We start from the raw sequence: 14,764 nt of genomic DNA, 5'->3' as shown, positions 1-14,764 counted from the left end.
TGTAGTTATTATTTGTTTGTTTGCCTGGTTATACTAGTAAAGAACTGTTATTCCTATCCCCAGATCTCTGCCTGAAAGCCCCTTGATTTCAAATTTATAATAATTCGGAGGGAGGGGGTCTACATTCGTTCATCCCAAGGGAGGCTCCTGCTCTCCCTAGCAGACACCTGTCTTCTAGAACCAAGACAATCACCCTATATGTGATTTTTAATATAGCTTCAAATCATAATTTCTTGACAAACAAGTAGCTTTCTAGCATAAAAACATAGTAAATAATCAAAGCAACATAAGCCATTTTAGAAAAAAGCCCACATCTTACAAAGCAAGAAACCTCCAAACAACCCAACCCAAAAAACCCAAAACCAAAAGCCATCAGCAACCATAAAAGCCAGACTTCTGTATTCTCTGGAATCAGCAATATGATTTAAAGAACATATCAATCAATAATTATTTAAACAGTGTGAGAAATATTTCAAGAGGATTAGTCTAAATGTTTTTCTTGAAAGGGTAAATGAAGGCAGGCAACTGGAAACAAGTATTTTCATTCATAACAGATATGTTTAAAAAAGATTCAAAAGAAATATTAAACATTGGCCCAACTCATTCTTTGCATAAGTTTTCCGAAAGTGAAAGCTGTTCTCTGAAACAGCCTACTACTAAGATGCTAAAGGAATCTAGAGCCACAAAGAAAATAAGAGATGTATGATACTATTTCTGAGTTGAAAATAGCTGTCCATACAAAAGATGGATCTCACTCCTAAGAAATTAATTTATCTCACATTTTCCAAGTGTTTCTATAAAAATAAAATCTTCCAAAACAAGCATCTGCTATGTCACTACAATCTTTCTCAGCTTCCAAGGGAGCAGTTTTCTGTATGCAAAGAACCAAAGTACTGTGAACCACATATGCCTGGAGACTTGCAGGAAAAGCATCAGCTTCATTACATATTTACTCAAAAGTATCCCCAGCAGCTATTTCCCAGGTGCTATTTCCACCTTCAAAAGAGCATCATCAACAGTTCTCTTCCAAGGATGCTTTTTAAAAAGTGGGCTCACAAGTCTCCTTTGCAGGTGGAAATTGCAAATCAGAAGCACATCATACTTTCTGCAGAAGTAGTTGCATCTATCTCATATATTCTCACAAATTAAGAGTCCTGATATCTCACTTTTTTTTTTTTTAATCAATTTTTTCCCATATTTACAGATACAAAACCCGATGACAAAGCACAAAGAAAAATGGCCTTATGTCTTCTAAAACCTATGAAGAATTGGGCCAAAGGTGTTTGCCAGTATATCATAAGAAAGAAAAAAATTCCTTCTTTATACATTTTATACAGCATGGAAAACTGAAATTATTTCTTTATTTATTGATTTGTCTTTAAAGAACTTGATACTGTCTGAAAAAACATAATCAAACAAAAACCACACAAAACCCCCCAAAACAACAGCTTCCATTTTCACAGAAGTAATTTACTGTTTCTCTTCATAAAGACTGCTCAAAAACAGCAAAGCCAAAGGTCACTGCCTGGCATCTCATGGCTTCTTAGACACATAGTGAATAATTCTGACCTTGCCTCCAGCAGTGTTGTCTAACCTGAAGAAAGTAAGCAGCAAGGGATAAAGAATGGATTCATGCTCCATATCTATCAGTTCTTAATAGCATCTCTGAAGTCTCAAGCCCAAAAGTGAATCAACACGCTTGTCCTGAGGTAAAGCACAAATGAAATGGCCTATATTTTAAAGCAAGGAGTTTGGCATTTGCATTTCTTAACAGCAAAATACAGGTTTCTATTTCTCTTTTGACAGATACCCTTAGCTTGAAAATGTGGCTAAATCTTCTGATCAAGTCATGACAATCATGTGTGTCACTTTACATCTGACATATCAAGCACAATTTTTTGCCCCAATAAACTTTTTAGCCCAAATAAATCAGCTCTTCAAAATGTGACAGCACAGAGATATTTGTTTTTCAAACTAAGCACAGCAAAATTTTAAGTTTTCTGAATATATCATTTAAGTTTTACATAGGAGATTTAAATAGACCAAATAAATACAATATTTATTAGTACATCTCTGTGCCTTTCATGTATCCTGCCCTCTTCAAAGACTGAAAACACCTTTTACATTTTTCAGTATCGTAGATCCCACAGTTTACTCTGTTGCCATTCCTCAATGACAATGTTCTATTTATGAGAAGTAACACATGAAGTTACCCCAAGTATTCCAAGAGAAAAAATGCAAGGAAACCTTTCAAAGCCAAGTATCAGCACAGAAAATTTAATATACTTGATTTGCTGAAAACCACCTTAATTATGACTGATATGTTGAAAAATGCCTTAATTTCTCTACATTAGCAGTACTTTTGAATGTTTAACTCTAGTTGTATTTTTGGCTACAGTCAAAGAGCTTTTAGAGCAAAATCACATACCAGACAGGTAACTCTTTCCTTCTTCTAAAAAGAAGGTGGCTACCCATTTGAACTATCAGTTAGAAACTTAAATTCATTAACTCCCATAACAGAGAATCAGTGCAATGTATTTCATGTCTGAAGTACAGGATTGTGGCATTTCCTAGCATTTTTCCAACAGAACATTAAATAATGGAAGTGTGTCAAAACACACAATCTTGTGGGGAAAAGAAAAAGTCTGAAAGCAGGTTTGTTTGGTTGGGTTTTTTTTGTGGTTTATTATTATTGCCATTATCATTGTTGTTGTTATTATTATTATTTTATTTTTATGGCTTGTTTTTGAGCTTAGTACAGTCTTCCAGATTCAAGATTGGTCTGACTAAAGATACCTGTCAAGAAACAAGTTTCCTTAACCGAACACTTGTTAAATTTTGGTACCTTGTATCACAATAATTCAAGACATTATCTTTTTAGTTAACAGTACCTTAGTTTAGCTGTCTAGGCTGTTCTTGCTGATAAGTGAATGCAGAATTACTTTATTACAGGCTTCTTTCTGCTGTGGTTCACAGGAATCAGAAATAACTTTGCTAATATATTACCACTTGAAATGCTTTTCATCTAGGGGATTTACCAGCAATTCCCTCTTGTAGTCAATGAATTGATTTATAGGGATGGGAGGATTGTTTGTAAAACACATAACCAGGTATAAACCAGTGACATCACAACACCAAACAACAGAGAAGTTCTTTGTGGGGATGTGCCTCAGGGGAGACAAAGAGTTAATTATCCCACCCCAAACCCCTTGTGAAGGGCGGCCCAGGTGTTCTGATTGGGTTTGAGTCCCTGGGGGGTTCTCCCTTGGTGTGCTTCTACTGGTCCCTTGTTGCGGCCAGCAACCTCAGGATCATGTCCAGGGAAGCAGCAGGATTCTGGGGACCAGCATGTAACACCAACGAGACGGGCTCCCGTTCATTAAACCATTTATTCAGCATGGGAACAAAGTCAGGTCCAGAACAGAGAGCCCCGAACAGAGGCACAGCAGAGGTTTTTGAGGGACAGAACTCTCAAGGGTCCCCACCTTTGAGGGTGGAGTTCAGGGTCAGGGACCATTAGAAACACAGCAAGGGAGAACCCCCAGGGACTGAAACCCAATCAGAACCCCTGGGCCGCCCTCCACAAGGGGTTTGGGGTGGGACAATGTAACTCTTTGTCTCCCGAGGCCGCTGCCACAGTCCCTGACCCTGAACTCCACCCTCAAAGGTGGAAATCCTTAAGAGTTCTGTCCCTCAAAAACCCCCACTGTGCCTCTGTTCGGGGTTCTCTGTTCTGGACCTGACTTTGTTCCCATGCTGAATAAATGGTTTCATGAACTGGGAGCCCGTCTCGTTGGTGTTACATGCTGGTCCCCAGAATCCTGCTGCTTCCCGGGATGAGATCCTGAGGTTGCTGACTGCAACAGCTCTTGTCACTATTCCATACTGTGATTCACATTCCAACATACAGATATATCTTCTATCTGTGTAACCTTCCTGTACACCCTTTCACCATCAAAGAGTCAAAAAGCAAGGCAGATATTTTTCTACAAAATAATGCAGTGACAGAAGCTGAAACAGTGGTACATGCCCAAGAAATATTATTGACATGGAAGAGAATACAATCATCTAAACCATAGGTAATTTTCAATTCCAATGACTGCCATAAATCTCAAGACAAAACTCCACATTATAATGTTTATTTTTTGCATTCCTCTTTTCAAAACAGAAAATGTAACTAGCCTCTAATACCCAAAAGACAGAACTGGCATATAGCAATAAAACCAATGAAGAGTGATGTCATAATTTTTATAAAATCTCTACCACTCAAGAGCTATTAGTCCAGTGCTGAGAGATATCATACGCTGAATGCATGCCTTAATTTAAATCAAGAACCAGCAAATGCCTTTGGCAGGGAAAGATCAGTACTCGATAAAGGAAGAGCCAATTTAGACACCTTCAGCAAGGAGAAAGCTGCCTAAAAGCAGCTGATTTTAATGTCTCTCTTTGGAATTCATGCAATTGATGCTGTTGAGCCAAAGGAGGTAGAAAAATAGACCAGTTGTTTGCATTAACTGAAATATTAACCGTCTCCTAATGTATAAAAAGGCAGTAAAACCAAAATCTCTGACACTCAGCCCACAAAAATTTACATTGAATTCCGAAACCTGTCTTATTACCATCAAGCAGGCCATCACACTGAAGGCCTTTTTTCCATGAAAATTTCTAATATTTTGGTTTTAATCATCCAAAACTGAGTGCCTCTATCTATACCCAGTTATGCCCTGAAATAATCTCACATCAGGTTTTACATAAAATCAAAAAAAACTGGTATATAAATTTTAAAACCCTAGGGCTCTTACTAATCCTTTAAAAATTCTACAATAACACATCTTCTCCACAATTCATTTGTCTATAACTCTTCCATGCCATACTGTAACTCCACATGCAGACTGACAACAATAAAAGGAGACACATTGGAAAACCACCATCCACAGTAAAGACTGAAAGTGGAGAATAAAATGAGCAATTAAATTATATTAAATTTGTCATAGGAAAGCTTACAGAAGTATACTCAGACATGAAGAAATGGTTATCATTCTATGCAATATGCATTTGTGAACTAAATTATTCAGGTACCAGCTATGAAACATTTGTAAGAAAAAACAAACCAGTAAATCATAGTATTCTTTTCCAGGCTACACTTGCCTACCTGTTCTTTGACTGAAGCTAGAATGGCAGAGGTTGTCTCAGTTTCAGAGCCATCGCCATTGGATGTGTTCAACACAGGACTAAGGGAACTTGTCTTGTCAGAAGACGAGGGCTGGTCTGGAACAGGCATAGTTTCTGCAATTCATGGAAAAATAAAACAATGGGTTTGTTATCATAAACCTGATAAATATCAGACTCATTTACATATAAGAATAATAACACTCATTTATGGTAAAATTATAGAATATGCTTCTGTTCTGTACTGAACAATATATAACTTAAAACATAAACAATTTCTGAATTAAGAAAAAAATCTATTTATCTCCCATATTTATTATTTAATATTAATATTAACATTTAATATTAATTAATATTAACACTTAATATTAAAATAATTTTAATAATAAAATATTAATTTATCTTACTTTGAAATAGTTACTATCAGTACATTTGAGAGGATCCAAATAATTTATAGCTTTGATTTTTGTATAGTATTCCAGTGGGAGTATGCAGCATAAAACTATAGTATCATGAAAGTAATGAATCATGAAATGCTTTTCAAGCAGAAAATCAACAAATGATACATGAGAGAAATATAATCTAGTGTTTACTTGCTAACACACATGTTTATTTAATAATTATTATATTTGAAACCTAGGCAACTTTCACACTCTTTCTTCTAGTCCAGAAGATGATTTTGACAACATTTGAGTATTTTTATGAAAAATAGCACACCTGTTCTTAAGCCAGTTTTGAGACCTCTTACCAAAAAAAAAAAAAAAAAAAAAAAAAAAAAAAAAAAAAAAAAAAAAAAAAAAAAAAAAAAAGAAGAATCTTTGCATTTGAAGGCATTTCTAGAATTTCTTTTCAGAGGGCAAAACAGTGGTGTGACTGTGGAACGATTTATCTTTCCGAAGGCTAAGCTATAGTGTGGTATCTCTGTTTAAATGTCACTATAGGCACATCTCCAGAGGCAGACATGTGCCACATTCCAGAAGTAAAGGAGTGGAGAGGCAACTTGCATGATTATGCACAGGCATGACAGGATAAAATCATGTTCATGTAGGACCTGGCCAGAATTATTCTGTGCAAGAGAAGTGGCCCACAGGCTGCCAGCGGCATGGGCCTCCTAAAGAGCAGTGGGGATATTCAGAACAGTCACCACTTGCATCAGAAGCAAAACTCCTACCTTGGCTCTATTCTACTAAAATATATAATAATAGAGCTTTTTCTGGAAGAAGTGAGAAGACTGAAAACAGTAATAAAAGGTAGTTGGTAAAAGCAAGTATAAAATTCAACACCCAGACCAAGCATCTCTGCATCAGTCTGCCATTAGAAATTAGAGCTCTAAAAGGGAAGACATTCTATAAAGCTTTGTCTCTGAAGCCACAGGGCTGCCCAAGAAGACACAGTTAGTCCAGCAGGGTAGCATTTTTCCAAAGCTTCCTGAAGCTCAAAACACTGGTATACATATGCAAGACAAAACTACAAAACTACAGCAGCATGAGGCTCAAAGACTTGCATCCCGAGACTGCACTGGGCTGGGAAGAAACACCAGAGCTGTGAATGAGTCGCCTGGCGAAATGTTTTCAGGCACACTGGCTGAGAGCAGCTCCCCTGCTGCATTCTGCTTTCCCTGCAGTAGTGAGGAAGCTCTCTGGGAAAAGCCCCTTTGTCTGCTCAGCTCTTCCCCACGCTCCCCCACGGCTGCCTGACCCCTGCCCCCCGGCGGGGAGGCTCTGCTGAATCGGCTGTTTCATAAACACTCGCCCGAGGAGGTAAAACCCAGCTAAATAAACGAGACTGGGAGTCCAGAACTACACAAAATGTTTGCCCTAGCACAAACGCTCGAAAATATTTAAAGTGTATTTGAGAGGGACTGCAAGGTTGCATGGCCAACGGGGAAGCCCCTCTGTGACCAAAAAGATGCTACTGGTACAAGAACAGCATATATGAGTTCAAAACATGAGACACAGGCAGCAAATGCCTGCTGCTCTTGTTAACTTCTTTTAGGGCTATATTCAATCTCAGTAAAGTTTAATTTTTAGGCTATAAGTTTTTAAAACTTTGTTTTCAATAAAAAACACTTCAACAACTGCTTTAGTAATCGACATTTGCATCAGTTTAAATGGGAAAAAAAATCTGATTAGAAAATTAACTACTGTCTTAAATTGTAGTTGCTTCAAATAGGCTCAATATCTAGACAGTAGCTAACATTCTGCAACCATTGCGTGTTTCCATAATTTTTGTTTGGTTTTTAAAAAAATACAGATATCAAAAGAGGGGGGAAGAAAAAAATAAAAAAGGCATGCTGCACGTCTTCTTCATCTAGAAACAGAGAAATCAAAATAAATGTCCCTGATATTAAAAAAGAGTGTTTTTTGCCCCTATTAAAATATTTCTTCTGGACAGAGAATGTAATTTTTAACATCTATCATGACTTCAGTTTACTACTACAGTTCTTCAAGGGGAAAGATTGCAGCCAACAGCACTTAGTAGGCCAGTATCCCTGGATCTACAGCTCTGTGATATCCAGCTGAACTGTTAACATTATAGACTCTAACCATTATTTCTTCATTACTTAAATTTGTATGAGAAATACCATACAGAAAGGAAACACAAAACAAATTTTCACAAGCAACAGAGACACTACGGTACTGAAGGTAGTTAGATTAAAATATATGTATATGATTCAACAATATGGAACAGTACTTCAACAACAAACACCAACACAGCAAGTGCTCACATTTGCACATCTGTTCAGAGATGAACTTTTAATTTAGCTCAGTCTTCAGCATAAGAAATTGGGCATTCTGAGGTTTCAGTGGGACTTAAAACCGCTAGTACTGTAGAATTACAAAATATATGGTTGAAATGAGCCTCTGCACCCCTAGCCCACTACCAAATCTCTAGACGAGGCAGATTTTTTTCCTGTCATTCCACATATTTAACATACAGAACCAGTCCTCCACTCAAGCTCCTCCAACTGAAGCCTCTCTCACTGCAGCCTCTCTTAGCCACTTCCTTTTGCTCCAGGCTCTACTGGCCTTACCATTAGAAAATCTGCTTTGCTGTTTAATATACATTTAATCTCCCTGTTTCCTCCACTGTTCAGCATGGGCACAAAAAAACCTAATAATTCCATCAGTTGTCTTCAGAAAAGCATTTTCCCACATAATCATAATGACCACCTTCTTCTCTGGCTTCCCTTCCCAATTATTTTCATTTTTCATCATAAAGTAAGTTGGCTGATAGGCTTTTAACCCACACTTCTGGAAACTTTGCACCAGAAACAAAAGGAAAATTAGAGGAAGTACAAGAAGAAAAATAAAAGTTAAGCATCTTAACAGAGTACACCATAGCTGAGAAACTACTAGAAGTAAATTGGCTACATTTAATTTCCACAATAGCAACACTATTTTCTATCTGTGCCACAAAAATATACATTAAATTCTATAAGTCAGCGCATATACACACTCCTGAGAGAACCAAATTAAAATCTTAGACGATCATAGACAGATGAACAGGGAAAACACTACCAGCCTTTTGGGAACATACTGGAAAGTCAGACATAAATAATTCATGGATTCCCGTACTCCAAAGTGCTGGCAAAATCCTGTCTAGAGTTTGACCCTTTAATTTTTTTTTTTTCCTGTCCCTCTAAGAGCATCTTAAAACTTTATCTCAATTTAACGAAAAAAATCCGACAACCCTGTAAATCCAAACAAGACCATCCTCTCCCTACCAGGTGTTGGCTCTGCGGAGCGGCCGGGGCTGCCCGGCCCGGCCCCAGGCGGTGCCGGCGGCTGCAGCGGCCCCAGGGCTGGGCCCGGCTGAGCCCCTCAGCCACGGGCGGGCGGGCGAGAGCCCCGGGGAAAGCCTGGCCAAGGGAGGGCAAAACGCTGCCCGGCAGCCAGGGCTGAGCCAGGGGAACCGAGCCACAAACAGCCCTGCGAGCCCCGGGGGACAGCGGGAGCGGGGCCGGGGCCTGCAGGGACCCGACTGGGATGGGCCTGCGGCCAGGGAGAGACCCGGGCCGGGCTGGGCTTTCCCTGCGGCCACTGGGAATGCCCCACGTTGGAACAGGGATAATATGAGGAGGAAGCCCAGCAGAAAGCTGCCCAGCAGAAATGGACCTGGAAGCCATCCAGACATGATCCACGTGTGCCCAGGTGTCCAAGAAAGCAAATGGAATCCTGGCCTGTATCAGCAATAGTGTGGCCAGTAGGACCTGGGAAGTGATTGTCACCCTGTACTGGGCAGTGGTGAAGGCACTACGAATCCTGTGTTCTGTTCTGGGCCCCTCACAGCAAGAAGGACATTGAGGGGCTGGAATGAGTCTAGAGTAGCTGAGGGAGCTGGGGTTATTTACCCTGGAGAAAAGAAGGCTCAGGTGAGACCTTATAATTCTACCAACCCTAACCACCTGAAATGAGGTTAGGGTTGGTCTCTTCTCCCACGTACCACTTGATAAAACAAGAGGAAACAGCCTCAAGCTGTGCCAGGAGAGGTTTAGACTGAATATTAGCAGGAATTTCTCTACCAAAAGGATTGGCAAGCATTGGAACAGGCTGCCCAGGGAACCGTAGTCATCATCCCTGGAAGTGTTTAAAACACATGAAGATGTGGTGCTTAAGGACATGGTTTAGTGGTGGACTTGATGATCTCAGAGGACCATCAGTTTTGTACCTCTGTGATCCAGATTTTTATGATTAGATGACACAAACATCTGGCAACAGTAATAGCATTACACTCAGAACTGAAAAAGAAAAGATGGCAAGACCACATTCCTTCTGTGATCCTTGGGATGGCAGTGGATGCTGGATGGCAGACATCCTTCATAACAGGAGGATTTCATGCCTCATCTGAGGTAACACAACCATCATAGCTAGTTCCAAGGTCAAACTGCAGAAGTATGTTCAGGCTGAACTCAGATACAGCGGTGCATTCTACAGCATAAATAAATCCTTAGATAAAACAAAATATTAATAGGATTTAAAAATGCATATGAAAATGGCAATGCCAGATGTTGAGGTTTCACTTAAAAGTTTAATTTTGCACACACATTTTGCATAGGTTATGGGCAGAGATTTACTAAACAGGAAACTAAAGAAATGTAGCCGTGAAGATGTCATTGATGAAAGCAATTTGGTGGCATAGTTCTCTATTCAGATGTTGCCACTCCTTCTGTTCTTTCTCAGATGGGGTACTTACATGTGCCTTTCAGTGATCTTATTCTTCTCCTCTACATCAGAAATAACCAAGCTTCATTCACAGAAAAAAAATCTAGAACTGAAGATGCAGCATCGATCTCAAAGAAGGAGGGAATGTTGCTTAAAGAGGCAGACTTTAAGTTTTAAATATTAGATTGAAGTTCTTCCAAAATTCACTTTATTAATGCTGTTTATACAGTCTAACATTTTATCACCCTTTCATGGGTAGAAAGTGCATATAGGTTAAAAAAACCCAAAACAAATCAACCAGCTCCACAATGTCTGAGAATCTACAGCAAAAGCCAAGTCAGTTGCTACACTGGCAGCTGCAATTTTCAAATCATGGGAATCAGAAAATCCAAATATCTTTCTTTTATAAAAAGATATTGCAGTAAGAAACATGTACTCAGCAGTGAGTTCTTCCTGTACAATGAACCATTAATCAGTGAGAGCATTCATTATAAAAGTGTAAGTCATGCTGTCTTACTGAACAGTAATCAAATCTGGCATGTTACTGAGCTCATCTGAAAAGCAACAAATGATACTGAAGTAGCCTTGGATAAGAATCAGTCACTTAAAATAATCCAATATGCAATTATGCATCAAGAAAAACTTTTTGCTTCCTTTCCTCTACCTTAGCTGTGTAGAGATTACTGCATGACTAGCATTTAGTAATAGGCATTTCTATTGTTCCTATTAGAATTTCTCCTACCTTTTTTCTATTGTTTCAAAAATATGGGGACTTACCATAAAACGAAAATAATTTTTTTCTTTTTTTTTTCTTTTTACCTAAAACTGTTCTTACACTTAAATTTACTATTTATGATATCTAAACTAATACCATGATGTCAGAAGGGCTTATGTTGATTCAGTTTCTACTTATTTGTTGTTGCTCTATTAGGAACGGTGAGAAGAGCGACACAGACTCTCTCAGGAGTCAATCAGGAGAATTTCTCTTAGTTTATTACTTTAGGTCTTTTTTATAGACCGATACGTGAAAAGTATAGAAAGGAAACTCTTATTGGTTAGTAAACTACTACATCACCATCTTTGGTCAGTGGGGCTCACTACCCCTCAACCTTCTCCTGCAAAGAAAACAAGGAACAGACAAACAGCACCTGCAAGGCTGTTTTCTATCTCTGAGGATTGTTTTAAATCCTCCTTATGAATTCCCAGGCCACTTTCTCAGGCAAGACTGAGAAAGCTATGTGGCCTGCAGTTTCACATGCTGTTTCAGTTAGCATCCACAATTTGTAATTAAAATATAAATATGTAAATTACCCCAATGTTCTACACATTATTTGCACAATTTCCACTTGCAATCTCTATTTCTCCCTCCATATACAAACAACATTTGCTGTTTAAAAGACTACAGTTGTCAACAGTTCCAACATACCACCTTCTAACAACTGTGAGAAGCAAAAAAACCCCAAAACAAACAAACAAAAAAACTCAAAAAAACCCCATAACACAAAAGACATAGATTTGGCATTGTATCTATGAACATGAAACCCACAAGCTTTTATGATGTTCACTGAGTCATTCTGATAAGCTAAGAATCCAGTGGATATAAATGATGAGTCAGAATCACACAGAATTAAATTAGCCTGGTCATTCTTGCAAATTATATATATTTTATATTCACAAGGTATATTAGGTGCAGATACCGATGGGAAAAAATACCCAAAATAGTAATTCTCACTATTACGTATTGTAAAGTCAATTCAAATATTATCACATATGATGGGTAGACTAACAAATATGTTTACATTAGACTTTTGGAATAAGATTCCAACTGGAAGAATTAGAAATTGGCTCTGCTTAAGAATTTAGAAATGCAAGGAATCACTTTCAGTAGAAAAATGACCCATTATCTCTTCAGTAATCTCAATCTACAGAGATGAGTGAAGGCTGAGATAACATTGGCTCTAGACAGCAAGACACATACCTACTAATGCTGCACTGAAATTTTTTGCAATGAATCTGAATCCTTCAGTTGTGTGACAGTGAAACAGGGTAGAGAGTCTATAAATATGGGCCCTCCCTCCTCCTGCACAAAAACCCTTTGAAATTGCAGATTTCTGTTACTGTCCTATCTTAGCTGACAAGTCTGGTACAATTTGTGTCTGGGTAAGTGTTCTTAAAAATAGGTTGATAATCTCTTGAGTCAACAGTAAGATAAGAAAAAACTGCCAGAACCTGCCAAATAGCTTGAAGGCGAAAATGTCTTCTGATTGCCTAAGTAGTTATCACAACATCCTGAAGTATTTATCTCCTATATTGAAATTACCAAGGCAAGAAAACATATTAATTAAAGGAGACATGATATTTTAAAGGCCTTTGGAAAGGCTTAGGCTCAGTTAGGCATCAGGGATATGTGGGATCAGTCAGCACTCTTCTTATTCTAGCTAAGCCATCACAAGGGCTTTCCAAAGAGCAAAGGCTCTGTTTTCTTTCTGGGATTGTTCTTTGCCCATAGACTCATCAATCTTCCAGCTCACTAAGACAGATGAGCTTGGCTTTTGTCTTCTTTTGTGACTTCAGCTTGTTGCAGTCAGTTATTTCAACTGTACTGTATAAGTATTTAGGGCCTCTAAGGGTGTGAAAAAGAATTCTCCAACTTAAAATTTAGGCAAAGTTGGCATTCAGATTTGTTAAAGCATAAAATCTCTCTTTTTTTTTTCCTGCATACTCTTTGCAGAAGTGTGGTACAAGATATAAAAGATCCTCACTGTCACGGTAAAGGATAAAGACAACTCTATTCTAAAACCTGACAGAAGAGAAGCTATACTGGGAAACTTCCTCCAATATTTTCCTTGACTTAGCCTATTCTAAAGTTTGAAATAAATATGAAATACCTAAAAATTCCTTCTCTTACACAGATGCCTGACTCAAAAAGGCCTTTCCTGAAACATTCCAAAGACTATAGCTCAAGAGAAAAAAGTTTTTTCCTCGGGAACTCTCTACTTCTGTTCTGAGTCTTGATTAAAATATCTCCATTTTCCTGCTCTTCAAATAGGAAGCAAAATTAAGGATCTTACATGCACAATAGCCTGAGGCCTCCACAGGTTGTATCAAATATTTTCCTGCTACTATCTACATTAACCAGTGTAGGAACACTGGAAGTCATATGAATCCTGAAGTCTTGACTAGCACTTAGATCATCTGCAATGATTCGAAATTTTTAGTTCAATATGATCCTGTTAAGTATTTTTTTGCTCAAGTATTATGTAATAAAGCAAGGCAATTTTACTTTTTGCTGTAATGATTACATTTCAGGTACTTTGAATTACTTACACAGCCTGCCTCCTTAAAATGAAACAAAAATTCTAAACCATTTCCAATTATTTTAGCAGAATAACTCAAAAAGTACTTAAGAGAAAAAAGGTACAGCATTTGGTCCAAAGGACCTTGAAAAAAGGCAAAGCCAGTCTAATCTTTTGTTGTTTTTTTTCTCTCAAACCAGAGCCAGAACCACTGCTAACCAGTGCATGAAGATTTAAAGATCAGACCCAAACCACAAAGCCAGAACTGTGTCAGTTTGCTGCCCCCAGCCCCCATCTCGGTCAATATATTATAGGAAATGAACACGTGATTAATCAGAACAGATAAACCACATGCTGCTTCTTTCTTAGGCATACCATTCTTCCATTGGGATGGTGAAACCACCATCCTAATTTGTAAGGATTTACTCTAACCAGCTAGCCTGTACCATCTGAGAACTGAGCAACCTCCTAAAATTCTTAGGAAAACATTTCAGTTGGATTTAGTAATACAATCACATAGAGAAACCAGCATAAAAATCCTTCTCTCACTGTTTTAGACAACTCAGCACAAGGATTTACAAAAATTGATTTTAGTTTTGCTGAAAAATGTATTCATAAATCAAGCAATTTTTTTTCATTCATGGAATCCAATGAGAGGATATTGTTTGCTGCTGTTACTGAGGAGTTCTTACTTCAGTGACAATGCCAATATCCTCAAGCATAGAGAGCAAAATGCACATCTACAAACAAAAGCCAGAAACAGTCCTTACAATGAATTTTTAAAATATTGTATTATGTAGACACCATAGGAGTGGGTGATACTAATATAATATGGAGGGTTGTTTTTTGTTTGGTTGTTTTTCTTTTTCATTAAATTGGTCATTTTTTGCCTCAGGGTGAACTGAAAAATTAAGTGACATGTTTTGTTCACTTTCACATGGAATATAGTTAATTTTCTTTATAGAAGCTCATACGATAATACTGTGACTAAAAAACAGCGTTTCAGCTACTGCTGAATAGTGTTTGCACAGAATTGAGTCTTTTGTGCTTCTCACTCTGCCCCTCAGCAAGGCAGGGAGGGGACACAACCAGGACAGCCGACGCCAACAGACCAAAGGCATACTCCATACCATA

General features: G+C 38.1%; 1 protein-coding gene across 3 annotated transcripts in view; it reads right to left on the bottom strand.

The window, feature by feature from the left end:
- Positions 1 to 14,764, bottom strand: part of CTNND2 (catenin delta 2) — a 701,753-nt gene that overhangs the window by 567,235 nt on the left and 119,754 nt on the right. For all 3 annotated transcript variants that reach the window (XM_015653580.3, XM_015653594.2, XM_015653620.2), the window contains exon 2: positions 5,153 to 5,286. In XM_015653580.3, the coding sequence (XP_015509066.1) occupies positions 5,153 to 5,286 (134 nt within the window). The remainder of the gene's footprint in view (positions 1 to 5,152; positions 5,287 to 14,764) is intronic.

The sequence above is a fragment of the Parus major genome, chromosome 2 (genome assembly GCF_001522545.3).
Source record: "Parus major isolate Abel chromosome 2, Parus_major1.1, whole genome shotgun sequence".
Classification (NCBI taxonomy): domain Eukaryota; kingdom Metazoa; phylum Chordata; class Aves; order Passeriformes; family Paridae; genus Parus; species Parus major.
This window is presented reverse-complemented; position numbering and strand designations above follow the sequence as displayed.